The sequence below is a fragment of the Chaetomium tenue genome (assembly GCF_020726465.1).
Source record: "Chaetomium tenue strain MPI-SDFR-AT-0079 chromosome Unknown F5144scaffold_3, whole genome shotgun sequence".
Classification (NCBI taxonomy): Eukaryota; Fungi; Ascomycota; class Sordariomycetes; order Sordariales; family Chaetomiaceae; genus Chaetomium; species Chaetomium tenue.
In genome coordinates, this window is record NW_027117331.1 from 99,075 (window position 1) to 118,764 (window position 19,690).

At 58.2% G+C, this 19,690-nt stretch overlaps 8 protein-coding genes across 8 annotated transcripts; 5 read left to right on the forward strand and 3 right to left on the reverse strand.

Moving 5' to 3' along the window:
- The first annotated feature begins 1,590 nt into the window (after positions 1-1,590).
- F5144DRAFT_155425 (uncharacterized protein) lies at positions 1,591-3,862 on the forward strand. Its single transcript, XM_066782488.1, has 2 exons — positions 1,591-2,289; positions 2,381-3,862. The coding sequence occupies exons 1-2, from the start codon at positions 2,015-2,017 to the stop codon at positions 3,651-3,653; spliced, it is 1,548 nt and encodes a 515-aa protein (XP_066644053.1). The 5' UTR covers positions 1,591-2,014; the 3' UTR covers positions 3,654-3,862.
- On the forward strand, positions 3,709-4,839 carry F5144DRAFT_155454 (uncharacterized protein). Its single transcript, XM_066782490.1, has 2 exons — positions 3,709-3,941; positions 4,012-4,839. Exon 2 carries the CDS (start codon positions 4,029-4,031, stop codon positions 4,692-4,694), a length of 666 nt encoding a protein of 221 aa, XP_066644054.1. The 5' UTR covers positions 3,709-3,941; positions 4,012-4,028; the 3' UTR covers positions 4,695-4,839.
- F5144DRAFT_155458 (uncharacterized protein) lies at positions 4,790-5,688 on the reverse strand. Its single transcript, XM_066782491.1, has 2 exons — positions 5,284-5,688; positions 4,790-5,221 (listed from the first exon to the last, which is right to left on the reverse strand). The coding sequence occupies exons 1-2, from the start codon at positions 5,421-5,423 to the stop codon at positions 4,885-4,887; spliced, it is 477 nt and encodes a 158-aa protein (XP_066644055.1). The 5' UTR covers positions 5,424-5,688; the 3' UTR covers positions 4,790-4,884.
- A 1,108-nt stretch (positions 5,689-6,796) lies between these two features.
- On the forward strand, positions 6,797-7,128 carry F5144DRAFT_565376 (uncharacterized protein). Its single transcript, XM_066788491.1, has one exon. It carries the CDS (start codon positions 6,817-6,819, stop codon positions 7,084-7,086), a length of 270 nt encoding a protein of 89 aa, XP_066644056.1. The 5' UTR covers positions 6,797-6,816; the 3' UTR covers positions 7,087-7,128.
- A 318-nt stretch (positions 7,129-7,446) lies between these two features.
- On the forward strand, positions 7,447-8,931 carry F5144DRAFT_545953 (uncharacterized protein; the record flags this gene model as incomplete). Its single annotated transcript, XM_066787391.1, has 3 exons — positions 7,447-7,501; positions 7,573-8,358; positions 8,417-8,931. The coding sequence occupies 3 exons, from the start codon at positions 7,447-7,449 to the stop codon at positions 8,929-8,931; spliced, it is 1,356 nt and encodes a 451-aa protein (XP_066644057.1).
- Positions 8,932-9,243: 312 nt separating this feature from the next.
- F5144DRAFT_600561 (uncharacterized protein) lies at positions 9,244-10,121 on the reverse strand (the record flags this gene model as incomplete). Its single annotated transcript, XM_066791082.1, has 3 exons — positions 9,244-9,470; positions 9,523-9,759; positions 9,812-10,121. 3 exons carry the CDS (start codon positions 10,119-10,121, stop codon positions 9,244-9,246), a joined length of 774 nt encoding a protein of 257 aa, XP_066644058.1.
- Positions 10,122-11,806: 1,685 nt separating this feature from the next.
- Positions 11,807-14,979, reverse strand: F5144DRAFT_155655 (peptidase S8/S53 domain-containing protein). The gene is made up of 3 exons (XM_066782493.1): positions 14,633-14,979; positions 14,228-14,575; positions 11,807-14,157 (listed from the first exon to the last, which is right to left on the reverse strand). Exons 1-3 carry the CDS (start codon positions 14,750-14,752, stop codon positions 11,938-11,940), a joined length of 2,688 nt encoding a protein of 895 aa, XP_066644059.1. The 5' UTR covers positions 14,753-14,979; the 3' UTR covers positions 11,807-11,937.
- Positions 14,980-17,182: 2,203 nt separating this feature from the next.
- F5144DRAFT_591118 (uncharacterized protein) lies at positions 17,183-19,684 on the forward strand (the record flags this gene model as incomplete). Its single annotated transcript, XM_066790225.1, has 10 exons — positions 17,183-17,685; positions 17,946-17,950; positions 18,123-18,194; positions 18,238-18,302; positions 18,469-18,640; position 18,740; positions 18,771-18,829; positions 18,871-19,326; positions 19,421-19,502; positions 19,579-19,684. The coding sequence occupies 10 exons, from the start codon at positions 17,183-17,185 to the stop codon at positions 19,682-19,684; spliced, it is 1,521 nt and encodes a 506-aa protein (XP_066644060.1).
- Positions 19,685-19,690: the final 6 nt, after the last annotated feature.

Sequence of the window (19,690 nt, forward strand, 5' to 3'; positions counted from 1 at the left end):
GAACCCGTGGGATGCTGCGACTATACATGGAAGCTTCATGTTGTTGGTTCCAGTTTCCGGGCAGGCAGCTGCAAACGCAGAGGGTAGAGCTCGATGCAGGACAGCATCCAGGGCCGGCCGGGGTACTTGGAGGTTCCTTTGAGTGGGGGGTCCAGTTGAGGGTCCTTGGAGAAGCTCTTCCTCCAATCCAGCTTTGGTCTATGGGCACTGCTGACGCCAGGAGGCCTCCCGCAGTCATGGCCAAACCAAGTGACGCCACTCACTCGCAAAGAGGCAGCCGGGGAAAATCGCTCAGCTGCGCCCTTTGAAATTGACGATGTGGAAACTATTCTCCCGTCGAATATCACAAGCTGCCGAACCTCCCTCGGTGCACGCCGGGCGTGCAGGCCACCCCGAGTTCGCGACATCGCTGAGCGCCAGCCTGTCCTCTCACCGACTGGGCCCAGTCCCCTCCGCTCCTGCCTAACCAGTATCAAGCGAGTCTTGAGACAGAGACGAGATAGCCGGGCGGTACGTACAAATGCATGTGTACGGTGTACCTTACAAGCTCGCAGGAGGCCGGCGAAGTTGCGCGCAGGCTACCTAGTCGTCAAACCTGTCATCTGAGGTAGACTGAGACGATACAAGCCAAGTCCTGTCCGACTGGGCCCCCTATCTGCGGCCGTCCAAAAAATACGTGTACGGTACCCGTCAAAGCGCGCCACGCCCGTGTAGAGGTATATGCGACGATGGATGTAGGGAGGGAGGCCGACAAGACTGTATGCTCGCCCCGGGGACCGCCCTTCGGCAACATGAACGTTTCGGGTCATTGCCCAAGCTGCCAGTCCGCCCAAGGAAGAACATACAGCAAGTTACTAGCCAAGCTCTGCTATTGTCTTTGGAGATGCCGTCGAACGTGGTGTACGGGGTTCTGGGGATCTCGGCGCCGAGACAGGCGCGCACGAGGTTCAGGTGCCGCCGACCTTGGTCTCAAAGGTCTCGCCGTAGCCCTCGGCCTCAAACTCGAGCGCCGTCTTGCCCTGCAGCAGGCTTGCCGCGCTCGTGACCAGATGTCGGCGTTGACGACGGCGGCTCGCATCGACCCTGCCGCTCTCTGCTCTAAGCGCTCGCGGACGGCCTGGAAGACGGCGTTGGTCGCGGACGTGCTCTGGATATCCAGCAAGTAGGTCCAGACGTCGGTCGCACGCCTGGATGCTAAGTTCTCGGCCTCGAGCCTCGTCGCCGCCACATACAAAGCGTCCTGGCGGCGCAGAATCCTTGCGCGATGACCTAGCCAATGCCGCTGGCACCTCCAGTAATGATTACCGACTTTCCAGATGCAGACAGCTTGGGGTTGGTTGGGTCAATGGCCGGGTACCCAGTTGTACAAGTTGTTTATAGGTATCGTAGAACTGTCGACCACATCGTCTAGGGAAGAGTTGGCCGGAGGAGTGGGCTGGCGAGAGGGGTTTGTTGGATGATCTGGCATATCGATTCGTTGCTTGAAATCAAGTGATTCAGATCCGGCACAGATAGACCGAGTAGAACTTGGATGCACGTGGGAGGAGGCCGGGGCCAAAGCTGTGTGAACTGAGCCTCGCGGATACAACAATCCTCTGTACCATCGGAGTACTGTATGTGGCATTGCCCTGCGCCGTATTTCTGCCCCCAACTTGCCACGGCCCCGGAAGACGTCACAGGTGCTTCTTATGTGGCTGAGATTGACCCCATCCTGGGATTATCATCCCGAAGGATGAACGGTTCATCGTACACCGGCCATTGGTAGGCCCGGGACAGCATCCAACAAGAATCAAACCTTTGGAGCACGGGTCGATCAATGTAACGTTGGAGTGTCAACCTTTCGTCAGTTCACGCGTTTTCTGTTTTTCATTCATAGCAACCCTGCGGATTGATACTGCGCAATGATCGACTGATCGTCTATTCATAGACTCCATGCGAGTATATAATGATTCCCGCCAGACCATGTCCGCCACACTGATGATACCAATGCCTCTTGCTACCACCGACGCCAACGATGTGGTCCAAAACAGAAATCTCCGTGACACTGACTGCCGTCTTGCTAGCGGCCCAAGATGCCGCTGGCCAAGCCACCGTGACATCTACACGGGCCATTGCGCTGCCCACGGCGCGTCCTTCCAATGCCTTCGAAGTGCCCCCTGATTTTCCCAGCGTGGGTTTCGAAACAGCCTTCCTCGCCGGCTACAACAACTCATTCTCCAACAAGCTTGTGGAGTCGCTAGCCTCGCGCATGGCCGTGCCGCCGGTCATCAGGATCGGGGGAACCAGTGGGTGAGTGCATTCAGGTTTGAGCCGCTTCATTCCCTCCCGCTACTATATTATCAGTGCGACAACGTCCTGATCATGTCCTAACCCGCCGTAGGGACCTCATCACCTTCAATCCGGGCCAAGCAGAACCGGCACACTGCACCGAAACGGTTAAACCCTGTGACTCGAGGGCCACCTTCGTCCTCGGACGGAAGTACTTTGAGGTCTTCTCGCACTTTTACCAGTCCGCCCGCTTCTCCATCCAAGCCCCGCTCGGCGACGGCGAGCCCAACCGCACCAACATCGTGGCCTATGTCAAGCGTGCCTACGACGCCTTGGGCGGTGCCGCGCGTGTTAACGCCATCGCTATTGGGAACGAGGTGAACTGGTATCATAAAAAGCAATACGATGCTGCCGAGTACGTCGCCGATGCAAAGGTCGCCAAGGACGCCATCACCTCGGCCCTGGAGCTCGGCAGCGACCCGATCTGGGAGATTCTCGATACAGCGTCTGGGCAGGCGTCCAACGGCAACGCCCCGTACACGGTCAAAGGCGTGTTCGACGCGGGCATTAACCGCGATGGCCGGGTTAAATACGTGGCCGAGCATTACTACCAGATTGACGGCGAGACCCGTGGAATCCGGGACCATCTCCTCAACCACACCGCCGTCCGGCGCAAGCTTGCCAGCTACCTCCCCAGCATCCAATACACGCGCAGCACGCCCGGGGCGAGGTTCATCCTCAGCGAAACGGGCGGGCCCCTCGGGGTGCACGAGGAGGTCCAGACCTTCTTCGCCAACACGCTCTGGTCCGTCAACTTCCAGCTCTACGCCATGAGCCTGGGGGTCAGCCGCGTCTCGGGCGCGCAGCGGCCCGAGGCCCGGCGCAGCCTGTGGATCCCCACGGCCGGGCTGTCCGTCCCGGGCCCGCGCGTGCAGGCCCCCTACTACGCGCTCCCGTTCGTCGCCGACTTTATCGGCAAGACGGCCGCCGGCGGGAAGCGAGGCGTCGTCCACGTGGATCTCGGCAGCCCCGTCCTCAGCGCCTACGCCATGTTTGAGGGCCCGACCCTGGCCCGCGTCGCCGTCGTCAACCTGCGCGAGTACGCGGGCGGGGCCACGCGGAACGCCGTCAAGGTCCGCCTCCAGAACCTGGGTGCTGCGGTCGGGCAGGTCCAGGTCGGGCGGCTGCATGCCGACGCGGGGACGGCGGCCGGGGGGTTTGATGTGAATGGGAAGAATATCACGTGGGCTGGCCAGCAATGGAGCTACAAGGCGGACCAGGGCGATGGCCACGGCACGGTGCAGATGAAGACTCTTGGGGTGACTGGAGGTGTGGTAGAAGTCGTTATTCCGGATACCGAGGCGGTGATTGTATATGTGAAATAAGCTAGGGAAGTGATGTGAGCAGTACTTTCTGGCCGTGATTCGACCAACGGATCCCGGATCATGGCGAAGATGTGGACTGGTGCTCCCTAGGTAGCACCCGTCCTCAAAAGATTCATTCGAATCCTTTGCCCCGCCCTCATGCCACACAACTGCGCCGATTGGCTACGTACCTACATACCTTAGGTACCTGTTCATGTACTGAAAGCGAATAAACCGAATGTTTTCTGCAGCTCTACCAATCGACACCCACCACTTGACAGCACCCGATTTATTCTTGGAGATATATAAGTAAGGGTTTGTCCCTACCAGAACTTCTAATCTCATTAACGATACCAACCACAGGCAAGCAACTACCTAGGTACCTACATATCCAAAATGGCCCAAGAACAACAATCTGCGGAATCCAGCCGGGGGAGGCAGGAGGGCAACCTCGACGGGGACGACGACACGTTGATCGAAAAGTGGATGCCCACCGTAGAAGCCATCCGCGCAGCCACGCGCGCCGCCTTCCCCTCCAGCCCGCGAGGCCCAGGCTTCAACCCCTACTGGCACGCCGTCTTCACCCGCCTGATCGCCTCCGTCGCCGCCGACCCCTCCATCCCCGACCACCTGACCCAGCCGCCCATTCCCCGCTTCATTGTCAACGTCTTTGACCACCCCGACAGGCAGTGTTGCCCGTGCTCCCTCCCCGACGTCCGGCCTAGCATCGTGCTGGAACGCCCGGATGGCGTGCGCAAGACGGATTTGGTGCGCGGCGTGCGGGATTTCTTGTATGGCGCTGCGGCTGGGGCGGGGACGGTGAGGGTGTACCGCGCTGATGAGTGGGATGAGCATGAGGGAGACGTTATGGCGGAGCCGTTGCTGTATAGTTGGAATTGGATGAGTAGTGGATGGGACGACGACGGGGGGCGCGTGTCGTATTATGGTGTTGGGGGGGATGCGCCGCAGGTGTATGCGTATGCTTGTCCAGTGGGAGAGTATGAGGGGGAGCAGGGGCCGGAGGATACAAAGACTGATGAAGGTAGTAAGGATGCTGAATGAGAAGACTTGGGACAACTAGCCTCGAGAAGTAGAAACAAGTTGACTTTGAGAACAAAATACCTTACCTCCTTGTAGGCAGGTAATTAAACTAGGTAGTTATAGACTCTGAACTTGGTATCAATACCTCCCATTGCTAAACCCTCTATGTGCCTAGATCTAACGACAAAGTGAACTAACCGATTCCGCCACCTTACTCGGTCTCCTCGAACTCGGTAATCTGGAACTCCTTCGGCCCCGAGTACGCGACGTCATTGTCAAACGGGTTCTCCGGGTCATTCAGGTTGACCGAGATGTCCTCGGGCGGGATCGCGTACAGACCCTTGACGCCGTTGACGGTCACGTTCAGAGACGCGCCGCTGCCCTCGGCCGAAGACTGGAAGAAGGTCCAGGTGACGGCGTCGTTATTGCAGTTGCCCGCGCCCTCGTACACCAAGGCCAGCCACGTGGCGCCAGAGAAGCCCGCGTCCAGGTATGCGCTGCAGTGCACGTCTCCCTCTAGGCCGGGTGCCGAGACGTCGAAGTCGAAGCTAGCGGGGGAACGGTTTAGTATGCAAGGACTGGTTAGGAGAAGCAGTTTTAAGAAACTCACCGGCAGTATCCGCTGTTGTGCGTCTTGGCCGCGGTGAAGCCGGCGATGTCATAGGGCCCGACAGACTGCCGTGTTTGCTGCACGGGAGTGGCGGCGGCGAGGCCAGCGAGCAGGAGAACAGCTGAGGAAAAGGTCTTCATGGTGGCGGTGTGTTGGTTGTGAACGGGTTGTTTGTAAGTTGTTGAAGTTGTTGGTCCCAAACATGACTTCTTCCATCAGCGGTATCCCTCTAGTCATTTATACTTTGAACCTTCATCCACGGATCCGGAGGCGATGCCAGCAACCCGGGCAGGATTGTGTCAGATGGCTTGGCAGTTCTCGTATTCCCGGCCAATGCAGGATTGACCATACCTAAAATAACCCACTGCGTGGTGTGGGAGACGCTTAACGGAGTGACATTGTACCGTGTGACTGGAGAGCCCGGGCCGCTTGAACCTGTCTGCCGCCCAGTTCCAGCAGTGATCCGCCAAAATACCTCGTGTTCTGTGACGTCGACATTCCCCTGCAGCATTGCGGTTGGCCAGCAAAAGATCCTGTCGATGCCCCCAATAGCCAAACAAAATGCAGGAACATCGAGCGCTGAATCCCGATGTGGCTGTACACTGTGTAAGCTGATATAATAAAGAGAGTTTCTTCTCGCTGCGTATACCGATGAAGCATAGGGGAAAACGATCAGTATACTTTGGAGAGAAAAAGTACCTAGATGACAGTGTAACTGTTTAAAAAGCACCATAAAGCTGTGGGACAGGCTGGTGGCGAAGCAGACTTCCAGAGTCTAGATGAATAAAATTCTTGCCTTTCCGAGAAGGAGGGAAGTCAGAAGGATATGTCCTCGTCTGAGCCTGGTCATGTCATGTGCTTGGAAGAATCAAAGCAACTAATCTGTGCTACCTATCTTGCCTAACGGGCATACCTCGTACGAGGGACCTATCAAGTCATGTCTGTATCTCACAGCTGACTGTGAGAAAACCTCGTCGAACCTATTCGAACCTTGACATGAATGTCAACTACGAAGTAGATACACAACATTTTCATACGGCAATATCAAGTGTCAAGGCAACAGTTCAGCCAGACTATGACAAGGATTGCCCAACTCCAGTCGTATTTCGTATCATGAGACACGACTCAGGGATCTTGAATCTCTGCCTGGCAAGGTTGGATTTGTGCGGGCACGCCGCAGATCGAAATACCGAGAGTTAATTACTGAAATCCCTAGAAGTCGGACCATCCGCGACATTGTGGCCTGGAGATACGACAGTGAGGGTCGATCAGAGAGGTTATGGTCCTCGGGCTTGAAAAATTGGTTGTGTGAAGTACCCTCGCGGTCTACTACATGCTAACCCAACACAACCCAAGCACACACCAACACACCCGCCATCACAGCCTCGTCACGAATTGCTTCGATCCTAGCCGAGAGAGCATAAAACGGATACCTAAACCGCAAGGGTTCCTCTCGATTGCGTGAAATACCACGTACGAATTTGAAGCAGTGTCTGTCACGGGCGCCGTGGCCCGTTAATTACATATAGATAGATGAACCTCCAGCTCTCTGCTCACTACATTCTGAAGACCCTCCTGGCAAGGTTGTCAGACGCCGCCGGTCTCGAGGGGAACGACCGTTACGAGAGCTACCATCCGGATGAGTTGCCTTCCAAGAGCACATTGTTCTCCTTCCACCATCCCATCAGCGAGGCGATCGAGGACAAGACAACTCGTAGCGGCAACTCCCACGTCGGTTCCTTTATGCTTCTCTTCACTGAGCTGCCAGGCTTGCAGGTGCTATCGCCCAAGACCAACCAGTAGGAGCATGTGGCTGCGAAACTGGGACATGCCGCCATCAACGTTACCCACACACCTCGCTTCATCTCTGAGCAGCGTTTTCGGTCGGCCATGCATCGGGTTGCTTGCCGTCCGGCGGCAAAATGTGAATACACCAATCAGAACATGGCACATGGCATTTGGCACATAATACTGGCGGGGTGCAGGCAACGCGGCAGCACGCCACCACAATACCCGAACGTTTGGGAGGATATATATCGATAGAGAAGAGCTACAAAGCGCCAGGCAACACAGTTTGCACCCTCTTTCCCCAAATTCATTTGTCAAGTTTCTCACCAGGTACATGTAACGAGCTACTCCCGCAAGCTATCGAGACTGGTTGATATGGATGCGAACAATGCCCGTCGCATTAGGGATCCCGAGCATGGGGCGGTGCAAGGTACCGTGCTTGGAAGGAACCCTGTTAATGGTTCACTTGAAATTGAGAAATGCTAACCAACTGGGCGGCAGGGCCGGTTGGCGAGGCCCAAGAAGGCGGTGGCCAAGTTGACCATAACAACAACGGCACTCCTCAAATGCCCCCCAGATTCGGGAGGCCGCAGAGACGCATTTCTCCGGTGATGTCCATTTCCGGAGAACCACCAGTGCGGGACCCAAACAGCGAGGATACGTTTGACAGGAGATCCCAGGCGTTCTTCCAGACCAAGGTGATGCGTATCGACAACCACTCAATCACGATCAACCTTGCGACGCTGCAACGAGCCAGGATGCTGCGCCTACAGCGGGATCTGGTGTTGGCAGCCTATAAATACAGATTTACGAAACGTTCCCCGGTAGTTGTAGACTTGCCAGTATCTTCACATGGGTCGGTGGTAGGGCCCGTAGGGGGTTTGGATGCAACCTCTACGCACGGCGCAGCAACGGAACCATATGACAGCAGTTTACACTTGTCGGAATTCAATTCACAAGAGGGTGGTCCGTCAGCAGCCGAAGGTGCCATGCTCGAAGAAGAGACCCTGGAATATGAGGGGACGACCGGCGCGGAGGAGCAAGCGGGTTCCGCTTCTCGTGACCCTCAATCTTCTCGGGATGACAACGCCGCTGTCGTGGATCGGCTTACTACGCCGACCGAACCTGAGGCCGAGCAGAATCACCCCATTGATCAGGACGGATTGCCTCGGCCGCAGGGCGAGAATGGCGCTACAGAGGTCGTCAACGGGCAAGAGAGGGCACCCGATGGTGGAAGGTTTCTAATCGGCGGCGACGATCAGTACGACAACCTCCTGCGGAAATACAGTAGGATATATTGAGCCCGGTAGACGATAAAAGGATTACGTTGCTAATATCTCAACAGCCGAGGCGGTTCGGGACTGGCAATTCATGATGCAGTGCCACAGTGCAGGGGCGGAACTCGACCCGTTCATCCTAACCACAAGGCGAATGCCCGACTACGAGCTAATACAAAAAGGCGACATTGACTTCAGAGATTATGCTCAGACTTTGCCTCCAGAGGAAATTTTTGACGACTATCATGACCTGCCACAGTTCCCGCAGCGATCACAGACGTGGGATGACGTTGATCGAACAAGCGGAGGGAGAGGGGCGAGGCTGAGGCAGACGGAATGGCAACTGTTTCTGGAGAGATTAATCATGGCTTTCACGGGCGGTGCTTTCCTTGTTGGCCCGATGCTTCTGATGGTATTGGTTAACACGCTCGTCGCTTCTCTAGCGACCACAGCGGTATGTGTTCTCGCATTCGGCCTCGTCATGTCGCTGGTGCTTGAGAAGAAGTTCGATGTCCTTTCTAGCACGGCGGCATATGCGGCCGTCTTAGTAGTATTTATCGGGACTAGCACAGGATCCGGTTAAGAACACATGACAAAAACATGTCGGAGGGTGCATGGAAGGCTGGACTTTTGCATTACGTTGGGCGAAGAGGAGCTTAACTGTGATGAGTGCGGGTGGCTGTCCAGGTAAAGCAAAGGGAGCAGATTCAGAGGGGAACAAATTAGTTGAGTGCGTGTGGGTGAACCATTTCATTGAACCATCGATGTGTTGCAAACTCGCGAGCGGCTTGACATTATACATTAACTAGGCACAGTAGAACGATACACCCATTTTGCTGTTGTCCTGCGCAGGTCCCCCGGACGCTGCGCACACCTTTTCATCTCATCCCGACGCTTAGAGGTGGAGGAGGGCGAAGACGGGGCCGAGGAGGCCGGTGATGCCGTCGCAGGTGTTGGTGATCTTGTGAGCGCAGTCGCCGATCTGGCCAACGATGACGTGGAGCTCAACGACGGCGGTGAGCTTGGCAACGATGAGGAGGGCGAGGTTGACAATGGGGGCGGTGATGTTGACAATCAGGCCGAGGCAGGCCTTGAGGTCGGCACCAATGACAGCGAGGATTTCTGATTGCGTTAGTGCTGGATCGAGCTGCTGACATGGAAGGCTAAAACTCACTGGCATCGAGGACGACGAGAGCCTTGAGGCAGACCTCGACCTTGGCAATGAGAGCCTGGACGCGGACAACGAGGTCAAGGACAACCTCGAGGTCGGCGGCAACAATGACACCAGCATCGATGACGAGGCCGTCAAGCTGGGGGGCGCAGTCCTGGAGGACCTTGAGGTCAACCTCGAGGGCGGCGATGACCTTGACGAGGGCCTGGGCGTCGATGTCGGCCTTGGCCACAATGGAGGCTGACGGGCGTTAGTGAAAGCTGGGGTTGAGGTGTTGTCAACTATGGCTTACCGATCAGGTCAAGGTGAGCCTCGACCTTGGCCTCGACCTCGACGACAGCGGCGACGACGGTCTTCACAACCACGACAACACCGGCAGCGACATCGACATCGTTGTCACCGTTGGAAGGGTGGTTCTTGATGGGGGTCTTGATGCTGCCAGGGCCGCAGGTGCTGGGGACATCAACGTGGGGAACGTCGACGCCGGTCTTGTCGGTGCCGCTGCACGGGCAGGGAGCGGGAACGGTCTGGCCCTCGAGGACGGGGGCGGCGATGGCGGAGCCAACGGCGAAGGCGGCGAGAGCGGTGCTGAAGAACTTCATTTTGATGGTTGGGGAAGTAAAAAGGTAGTCTAAAAGAGTGACTAAGGTCTGTTGATTATTAAGAAGTAAAGTGTAGTGAGTAAATGAAGGACTGGCTGGCTTGTTGATGCTGAGCGTGGTGGTGAGAAGATTGTTCCAACGAAGGGAGAACAGAGAGTATTAATACTCGTTGACGGCTTCCCCCTTCCCCTTCCAGCCGTCACGGTGCTCACCCTGACATGGCTGCATGCAGTGGTGATGGACGCCCACCCATCTCCGCCAGGCCGGGGCCGGCGTGCATTGCCGGGGAGCGTTGTTGGCCCTCCCGGCACATCCAACATTGCCCCTCCAATATCGCCGGGGAGTTCTCTCCCCTCTGAGCATGGTGTTGCTCGCAGATCCCAATAGCCCCGAGCCGGGTTCCACACACCCGGGTGATCGCCAGCCCTATGACTCGAAGCGGTAACCTGGTTGCTTCGCCGTTGGGCTGGGTTGGATGCTGGCACGCCTGGACACAGCCTGTGGCGTTTTCCCTGCATTCGTAAAACGAACGAGGTGCGTTTGATACCAATAGCTAGCACTTTTTTCTTTTTCACCGCCGCCGGCGTCCAGCTCCCACCTCACCGCCAGGAGATGGCTCTTGGACGAGTCGTCGTGAGAGCCAATGGGAGCTTATCTGAGGAGTCAAGAGTGCCCAGATTGCCAAGGGCAGTAGTTAGCGCCGATCATGCTTAAGCTTCGGCACTGTTGTGCCTGTAACCCTGAGGTGTGGAGGCCTGATATGGCAACCTCCGCTGTCATTCACCCCCTGGTCAAGGTTATGTCGTTGGTTGTGAAACATGCAGGGCCACTGCCAGGCTCAACACCAACCGTTGTGCCAGTGCAATGCAAACACACATGTCTTGGGAAAGGGGGTTGCCATGGGTCTCCATCATGATCGACAGCCCAACGCAGGAACGAAATGCAAGCCACCACGCAACGGTTCGGGTCGGGGCACACAACTGCGCACCGCAAACGCGTGCCCTTGCATGCGGCTGAGGGACGGTGTCAAACAAAAAGCAAACCCACATCGGCCTGGAATAGCTTCGCTCCGCTTTTGCCAACCCGCCGAGGAGCTAATTCCCCGAGATGTGCCGTTCACTCTCTCTCTCCAAGACAGCCAACGTGGCTGTCGAGAGGCGTTGGTCTAGGCTTGGTGGAAAAGCAATGTCTCACGCTGACAAGTTATCGCTAGCCAGCTGTAAAAGTCAAAAAGGAAGGGGCTGTCATTTGCCCCTTTCCCCACACAGTTGAGCTCCGATCACTGCTGAGAGCCGTCCCTTCTCCTGGATCTTGCGCGTGTGATACAAGGTTTTCCTTGTTTTCACGACTCGTGGTCCGTCGCCGTCTGGTTCAGGTGACAGCGACCAGGATTACCAGAAGCGGAAACCCAAGGCACTGGCTCGAGACTGGGTTTGGTACCCAACCAATGTAGATCTTCTCTCGCCGGCGAATGTCGGGGTTTTCGGCTTTGCCAGCTTGTGCATGGCAACCCCCTTTCGGCGCTGCGGAAATGTCCACCATTGCCAACCTCATTTCAACGTGGTTATCATCCTTTCGAGCAAGGCGAGTCGCGGGCCATCCGGCTGCCGGGTGTGCATGCCCCCTGGAGAATCGAGATCAACCAACAAACATGTCAAACCGAGTCACCGCCACAACACGCCAAGGGTTCGTTCGTATCTTGCTGTATTGACATCTACTTGTAGTTACGTTCCATGTCTGGTCTCCACAAATAGGCCCTCATTCCCTGGCAACGTGCCGTCGGTGCTGCCTCAACACTTTTCCCCTCTCTCCCTCCTCACTCGCACCCCTCCCCCTGTCTCCTGAACTTGGCCGACGGTCCAGGCAGGTAGCGGATCCTGAAGTCGGCAGTCTCGGCCGCGTCATAGTCAGCAGCCTCCTCGCGGTCCCCAAAGATGCGCAGGGCCTTGACGGCGACCTTGTACCGCCCCGCAGGCGCGTAGGTGCCGTCGTCCAGCTTGCCGTCCCACTTGTACTCGAAGCGACCGCGCGGGTTCCACAGCGCCGGCAGGCCCTCAGGCTGGCCGATGGTCTTGGTGCCGAAGACGACGCCCGCCGTGCGCGCGACCGTGGTGCAGTTGCTCACGGGCACGATGTCGGCGCGCAGCACGGCGGAGCCCATGGCCAGGCTGACGACCAGCTTGGGCCGCTCGGTGCGGTTCGCGTAGGACGAGTCGTTGGAGAAGCCCGGCGGCGGCAGCACGAAGGTGACACCCGCGGGCACGGGCGTGTTGCTCTGGTCGCGGGCGCTGCTGATGAGGGCGGCTTTGGAGTCGAGCACCACGACGGAGCGCATGCTGCCCGCCACGCCGAGGTAGGGGAGCGAGAGCGCCGAGCTGTCGGATCCGTTGATGGCGATGTAGCCCGAGTAGACGGGCAGCCGCTTCACGTTGACGCCCTTGGGAGGGGTTGCCGTCACGGTGATGATCTTGCGCTGGCCGGCGGGGATGGTGAAGTTGTTCGGGCTGAACGAGAGCGAGGCGAAGTCGCCGGTGAGCTCGTTCGGGAACGCGGCGGGGCTGATGGTCTTCTCGTCGTTGAACGTGTAGGCGGTAGCGGCACCGATGTTGCTCAATGAGTAGGTCACCGCGGTTGCGCCCGTGTTGGAGATGCTAAAGTTTTGCACGGGGTTGAAGTTGTCCGTGTCGTTGAACGAAATGCTCGACACGCTCAGCAGGGTGGTCGCCCTGGCGGCATCCCAGGCCTGGAGCAGACCGGCGCCCTGCTGTGCCACCGGGGCGAGCAAAGGCAGAGACTTGCCTTGCAGCCGGAAGACGTTGGGGCGTGCTGTGGCCGACAACACGTTCTCGAGCGTCTTGGCATCCTTGGTGTTCCGCGCGGTCATGAGCAGGGCGTAGATGGCGGCGGCCATGGGGCACGCCATCGAGGTCCCGGAGAGCACGCCGTACGAACCAAGAGCACGGGGATAGGTCGACAAGATCAAGCCGCCGGGGGTCGAGAACTGAGGCTTCACCTCCACTTCGTACGTGGGGCCCCAGCTGGTGAAGTCGCTCAGGAACCCGCCGCTGAGGGTGTTCTCGGAGGAGCTGAGGAACGTGCCGGCCTTGAGGGGGTCCGTCATGTGGACCACCACCTTGGATCCCGCCTCGAGCGCGCGGACCCAGATTTCGCCCTGCTCCGGTGTGACCATGGCGACGCCGACGACGCCCTCCACATTGGCCGACACGCTGACGGTCCCATCCACATTGTTGTAAAACATGACATACTTGGCTCCCTTGGCTACAGCATTGGCCGCCTTGTCCACGAATGCGCAGGTGCCGCGGCGGACCAGCACAATGTACCCGGACAGGTCGGGGGTCGAGTCGGGATAGGGCTCGCATCCGTTGGCCGGGTCGGTCGTGTCGAAGCCGACGGACCAGAGAGGGAGGCTGACATCATCCCAAGTCCCGGGCTCGCCAGCGGTAAAGCCAAAAAAGTCCGATGTCCCGTTGATGGAGAACGAGGCGTTGCTGAGGAGCGCGGGCGTGACGGTGTTGTCGACAGACGCGATGGCGGTGACCCTCTTGCCGTTGGCAGCGGTGGACGCGTAGAAGATGCCCGCGGCACCGTCGTTGCCGGCCGAGACCACGCAGGGAACGCCGTTGTCGACGATGCGGGAGACCACCGCGGCCCACGGGTCCTCGCTCCAGCCGGACGCGCCGCCGATCGAAGCCGTGATGATGTCGCTGCCGTCCTCGTACGCCATGTTGTAGGCGGCGATCAGGATGTCATTGCCGACGTCGCCGGTGCAGCCGAAGACGCGGTACGAGCCCAAGGTGACGCCCTCTGCGGCTCCGACGATACCGTACGGGTTGTTGGATTGGGCCGCGATGATGCCGGCGACGTGCGTGCCGTGGCCGTTGCACTCGTCGAGCGGGTCCGCGTCCGGCACCGGCGTGTTGGCGCCGTTGAACTTGTCGCCGACCAGGTCGGTGCCGTACGAGACCAGGCAGCCCTCGCCGAAGCAGCCACCAAGGGCCGGGTGGAGGTAGTCGGTCTGTTCTCGCTCGTCAGTGACACGTCTGGCACGCGCTGGAATGCGCCACTGGCACCCCCGGCTGACTTACACCCGTGTCAATAATGCCGATCTTGATGCCCTTCCCGGTGACAGCCTTGTCCTTGAACCTGTTCACCTGCGTCATCAGGTGCGTGCTGAAGGTGTCGCTACCCTCCTGCCGCTTAGACAGAACGGCCTCGACGGCGTCACCCGTGGAATGGACGACGTGGTGCGGGACGGGATAGCGCCGGACCGGGTAGACAGCCTTGATCTTTGGCATGGTGGCCACCTTGGCGATCATCTGGTCGGCATTCTTGGTGTCCTTGAACTGGATAGACGCGCCCTTGAACAGCTTGAAGCGGAGGTCCTTGCGGAGGGACGCTTTGCCCCCCAGGTTGTTGACGAAGGCATTGGAGTCCTAGCGAATCTGTTAGTACGGTACGCGAGACATGGAAGGGCCAGTTCAGTTCCTCACCTGATCCTCTTCGTACTCGACAATGTAGGCTCCGGGGACGATAGAGGGGGTGTCCGGAGTGACGGCTCGGGCAACGGCCGTGACGGCTAGAAGCACGGTGGCCACGTTGAGCCGCACCATTGTGCCTGCGTGCCTGCCTGCCGCGCGGGAGCCGGCTTCGGTGGGGATGAGGAGGGGAGAGGAGCGGAGCGGGGCCGAAGTGAGTGGCGAGGACCTACGCAACTGGCGAGTGAAAAGAAGGGCACTCGACACTCGGCACTGTCCTTAACTCGGCCAAGATGTCGCGAAGCCGATCTGGCGCCATCATAGCACTTATATGTAGCCGTCTTTGCTCGCGGGAGCGGGAGGGTTCAGGGGGGGGGGGTTGTCTCGCTTCCCCACGCGCCAGCCAGCACGTCAGGGCGAGGTTGCGGCCGAATTTACCCAAATTCTTATCACCGGAGCAATTGGGGTTCATCATTGGGCCGAGTGAAGCAGATTGTCCCACAACGGCCTTGCTCGAGAAGGCAGGTCGGCCATGTCGCAACCGTGGAATGCGACCTTGTTGGGCATGCGATCTCTTGCCAAGCACCGTTCAATTTGTGTTGCCGTGGCTGACGGTACCTGTCGTAGAACTGCAATTGCGAGAAACAATGCGGTACCACGGCTGGCAGTGCGCAAAGCGGGCGGGCTGAACCCCCTGCGCTTGGATGATCTGAATTAGGCTGAGCTTGGCAGGTCCCGTTCCTGAGCTCCCTTTGGAGAAGGATGCCCTTGGATGTGAACAGGAACTACGCCCGCAAGAGCGGAAAGAGCTGAAGCCGGATATCATGAGAGAGCTTGCTATGCTTCAGCTCGTCTTCGACTTGTCCGCACATCGACCTGGCCTTTGCTCATGGTGCTGCTTGGGGGGAAACGGCGTGGTAACTTGCATTCTGCACGTAATCTGTACAAAATAATTACAACCACCGCGAACCCCTGTCATTCAAGAGCCGACGGCGCGTCTCCAACCGAGCAAACCAGACCGGGGCGAGTGCCGGCGATCGAATCCTGATGGCGTCAGAGGCGATGAGACAGTTCGAAGTAAACCCTCCGAGTGCACGTGTGTACATATAGATGAGGTAGCTACACATTGGCTAGTTCAACGTCCTGTATCGCAACTCTCCAACTCGAAAACAGTCAAGTCAGCTCACATCTCGTCGTGCGCTTCGGGTGCCTTGCAGGATACTTTGTACATACACACATACCACGATGCTCATGGGGCGTGTTCCTGCAGGGAAATGTCACCTTCCTGGCTGAGGGCTCCCCGCACCGCCCCTCTCCTTGGATGATCGCCATCAACCGATGGCGTGGCTCCAGGGCTCAACCCAGGGTTCCATGCTTTCACAGCCAAAAACAACGCCGTGGTCGTGCGACATTTTGAGAAAAGGGCGGGCGCTTGATCTGGTGCGGAGCAGTCGAGCAACGCCGAGTTAGGTAACCTCGTAACCACACGGTTCGGGAAGCGCATGTGTCTCTTGCGACTGTGTATCATTGCACCCAAGACTCCGGCACGCATCGCGGCCAAAAGCCTGGGCCGAGAGATCGGCTCGGCAGCGGATCCCGCATTCCCCATCAACCGGCCGCAAAATGCCGACAGCAAAACTTTGTGGTCATTTCCATGCTGCAGCGCCTAAATTGTCACCAGCTGCCGTGGCTGTTGCCCGACGATGCAGCAGAGCACATAAAAATCCTTCCGGCCACGGCTCTCCGCGTGTTGCAGCCGCATCGGGGGGGGCTTCCCATCTCTCAAATGGTCCACGTAGGGTCCTTTGCAAGCTGCCAGCCGTGTTGGGTTCCACAGGAAACAAGAATTGAAGAGTGACCGGTGACGGGGGTCGGAGCTCTCCCACAAGCTCATCGCTCGAAAAGGGAGGTATGTAAAGGTATATTCGAATAGGCATGGACCTACCTACCCTCCTACCCAAGGGAGCGTAGCTGGGGAACTGGCGATAACACTTAGCGCACCACCCGGCGTTTAGGGGAACACCAGTCGCTTGTTTGAAGGGCAGGCAGGTTGCGATTTTTTGGGAAATAATTACCTCAGCCGCCCGCCCTACGAGGCAGGATCGAAAGCACGACCGCCCCTGAGTCGAGCTGTTACTCCAAGTTTATCGGCTTGAATATCGGAGCCCAGATTTGGTGCAGCTTGTTTGGCGGGGAGGCGGGCGCGCGGGTTTGGACGCATCCACGAATGCTGAGCAGCTCAGGCACGCCGGGATGGCATTGGCACATGGGCCAAGAGATTTCATGACGACGATGTGGGTTTCCCCACAAAGTGGCGCTACTGAGCCAATCACTGGCTTTCTAATTGTCTGTAACTCCGGCCCGCGGCTTCCAGCTTTGTGCTGGCCCAAATTCGGTTGAGCCCAGGCCTTGGACGATGCAGCATTGCCAAAGCCGAACTCGCAACTTTTTTTTTCTCGTGTAAGAACCGGGCTGCTTCCCAATTCCATCCATATACCCGCTTTGCAGCAGGCAACTAACGCACATTCCCGATAGATTCGTGAATTGCACCCAATTGCCCCGACCATGATTTGCCGAGCCTGTCTGCGTGCCCGGAGCACCCGGGCCCTCCTCCCCTCCGAAGCTCTTCGCGGACCACGCGCAGGAGTAATGCGGGCGACGCAGAGACTGTCACTCTCAACAGCCGCCTCGAGCCTACAGCCGGTGACGGTGACATCTCGCATTTCTCGGGCCCAGCTTCCCCAACAACTCACCAGATGCCAGCCCTTTTCTACGTCGACCGCGGCACAACCACAAGAACATGCCGCCGCTTCCACGAGCACCCCAGAAAAGCCGACCTATCTCTCCGAAGGGGAGTCTCAGATCTGGGATATACTGCTGGCAGAGTTTACGCCCACGGAACTCGTGGTGCAAGACATCTCCGGGGGCTGCGGGTCCATGTACGGCATTGAGGTCTGCTCCGAGAAGTTCCGCGGCTTGAACATGCTCAAGCAGCAGCGGCTAGTCAATGCCGCACTGGGGGACTTGTTGAAGGAGTGGCATGGTGTTCAGCTAAAAACGAGGGTGCCGTAAGAGAGACACCGGTTCATCATACCCCTCGGGCGTCGGCGTTGGGAAGGTGCACGGCGTTGGTGGAGGCATCGCGGCGCCTATTCGTCGTGGGCAGGCAGTATTCCGGTTGCTTCTCCTCGCAAGGAGACAGCACTCACACAGCACGCTCCTCGGACCTCAGTCCCAACCACTCCACTCCGATTTGCATGCTTCACCGTCTTTCGCCGTGTGTTGGGAACTTGCAGCCGTGCCTCCCGTGTCCTAGCATGTTTGTTAGCTTGTGTGACACCACCACAGTCTCTGCGTCCTCATTCCACCGTATTCGGTTTGCATCGTCCATCGTGGCCCTGAGAGCTGCAAAGAGCCGGATACGCCATTTGTATCACCTGATGTGGGGGCGTCTTTCCCGTGCCCTGGCACACGGATCTTCGTTTCGATCGCTGTAACCCTCAAGCCACCTGTGGCCGGGGGCTAATCGCCTGTGCTGCCGCCCACGCGATGCTCACATGGCCCGCCGGCTTGGCTTGTCCTTTCGGCTCCTACGAGACGGCGCTGGCTTGACCACCCAGCGAAGGAGGTTCCACGGAAGATGCCGGCCGTCTCGGGTCTCGAGAAGCCCTTTGTCGCCATAACGGTGTCTCTCCTTGAGGGATGGCCTTGGCAGCATTGCTTGAACTTTTCTTGCGGGCTTCAAGGGCACGGGGGGTCTCTCATCCCATCAACAATACCATTGGCGAACGTTGTGTGTTTCACTGACATTTGTCAATCTTCAATCCCCGAACGCCCTTGACGACAAAAAGCCCGGAACTTTCGACCTGATTCGTGCAATTCGCAGCGCTCGGGGCACGGCTCAGCACGGGAAGTCGTTCCCGAAGCCAAGGGAAGGGCAGGGGTTTCGATCTGGACTTTCGACCAATAACCACCAATTTAACGCCCGTGAAGCGGGGTTTGGTGTCATCGACCAGCTCGAGGGTGTGGCAACCCCCATTGAAGCTGGCAGATGGCCGGACGTGATAAAACCTCCAAGCATGTACATGACTTTGCCCCAGTCTTCATGCTCATACTTCTAAGAGTGATACGCCCATGGTAGTAACTTCGCCAGTGACGACGAATTGCATTTACAACCCAGACCATCAAAATTAAGTACGGTAGTCACGGTCAGTCAGTCCATCACCACCCTCCGGCAAGTTGCAAGCGGCAAGCCGCAGCTATCATCACCATGACCCCGCGCAAAGGCTCCGCCGCCTCCTCCTCCCCGACGGGCTGGTCGCACACGCCGTCCACGGCGACGCTCCTCTGGATGGGCGTGTCGCTGCCGCTCGTCGCGTGGGACACGGCCTACATGCTACTGCGGCCGCACACGATGCCCGGCGGCTCGCTGCACGAGCCGTTGTGGGTGCCCTACGCGCTGTACGGCGAGGTCGACCACATGTACGGCGCCAAGCAGTGGGACGCCCGCAACCCCTTCGCCGCCACCCAGAGCCTGCTGAATCTCGCCGAGTCCCTGCTGTACCTGGCCTACCTGGGGCTGTGGTATGCCTACGGCGCGGCGCCGGCCCCCGGGGCGCGCCGCGCGGTCGGCGGCCGGGTCGGCGCCCTCGCCGTGTTGCTGGGGTTTAGCGCCGCGGTGATGACGGTTAGCAAGACGGTGTTGTATTGTGAGTTTTGTTTTCTTCTTCTGCCCGGCACCCCTGTCTTCGTTGGTGCGTGGCAAAGATTGGCTGACTCGGGCTGGCTGCGTACCTACGGTAGGGCTACTTGAGTACTGCTCTGGGTTCGACAATATCGGCCAGAACGACGCCTGGACGCTCTTGTTTCTGTGGATCATCCCAAAGTAAGTCCCGAGATGTTTGTGGCCGAAACCGATCCACATCATTTCTTTTACCAGGACTCAAACTAAGACTACGTAGTGGTGCCTGGATCGTTGCCCCTCTCGTTTTCATGGTCTTCGGCATGGGAGAAGAGATCATCACGGGGTTGACGCAAGGAACAAGTTTGGCAAAGAAGCAAAATTGAGAACAT

What these genes read in the sequence shown, in the direction of transcription:
- F5144DRAFT_155454 (XM_066782490.1), top strand. Translation starts at nt 4,029, where the DNA reads ATGGCCCAAGAACAACAATCTGCGGAATCCAGCCGGGGGAGGCAGGAG.
- F5144DRAFT_155425 (XM_066782488.1), top strand. Translation starts at nt 2,015, where the DNA reads ATGTGGTCCAAAACAGAAATCTCCGTGACACTGACTGCCGTCTTGCTA. An exon ending in AGGATCGGGGGAACCAGTGG is followed by an intron (nt 2,290 to 2,380) that starts GTGAGTGCATTC and finishes AACCCGCCGTAG; the next exon opens with GGACCTCATCACCTTCAATC.
- F5144DRAFT_155655 (XM_066782493.1), bottom strand. Translation starts at nt 14,752, where the DNA reads ATGGTGCGGCTCAACGTGGCCACCGTGCTTCTAGCCGTCACGGCCGTT. An exon ending in TCGAGTACGAAGAGGATCAG is followed by an intron (nt 14,576 to 14,632) that starts GTGAGGAACTGA and finishes CAGATTCGCTAG; the next exon opens with GACTCCAATGCCTTCGTCAA. An exon ending in TCGGCATTATTGACACGGGT is followed by an intron (nt 14,158 to 14,227) that starts GTAAGTCAGCCG and finishes GAGCGAGAACAG; the next exon opens with ACCGACTACCTCCACCCGGC.
- F5144DRAFT_155458 (XM_066782491.1), bottom strand. Translation starts at nt 5,423, where the DNA reads ATGAAGACCTTTTCCTCAGCTGTTCTCCTGCTCGCTGGCCTCGCCGCC. An exon ending in CACAACAGCGGATACTGCCG is followed by an intron (nt 5,222 to 5,283) that starts GTGAGTTTCTTA and finishes TTCCCCCGCTAG; the next exon opens with CTTCGACTTCGACGTCTCGG.
- F5144DRAFT_565376 (XM_066788491.1), top strand. Translation starts at nt 6,817, where the DNA reads ATGAACCTCCAGCTCTCTGCTCACTACATTCTGAAGACCCTCCTGGCA.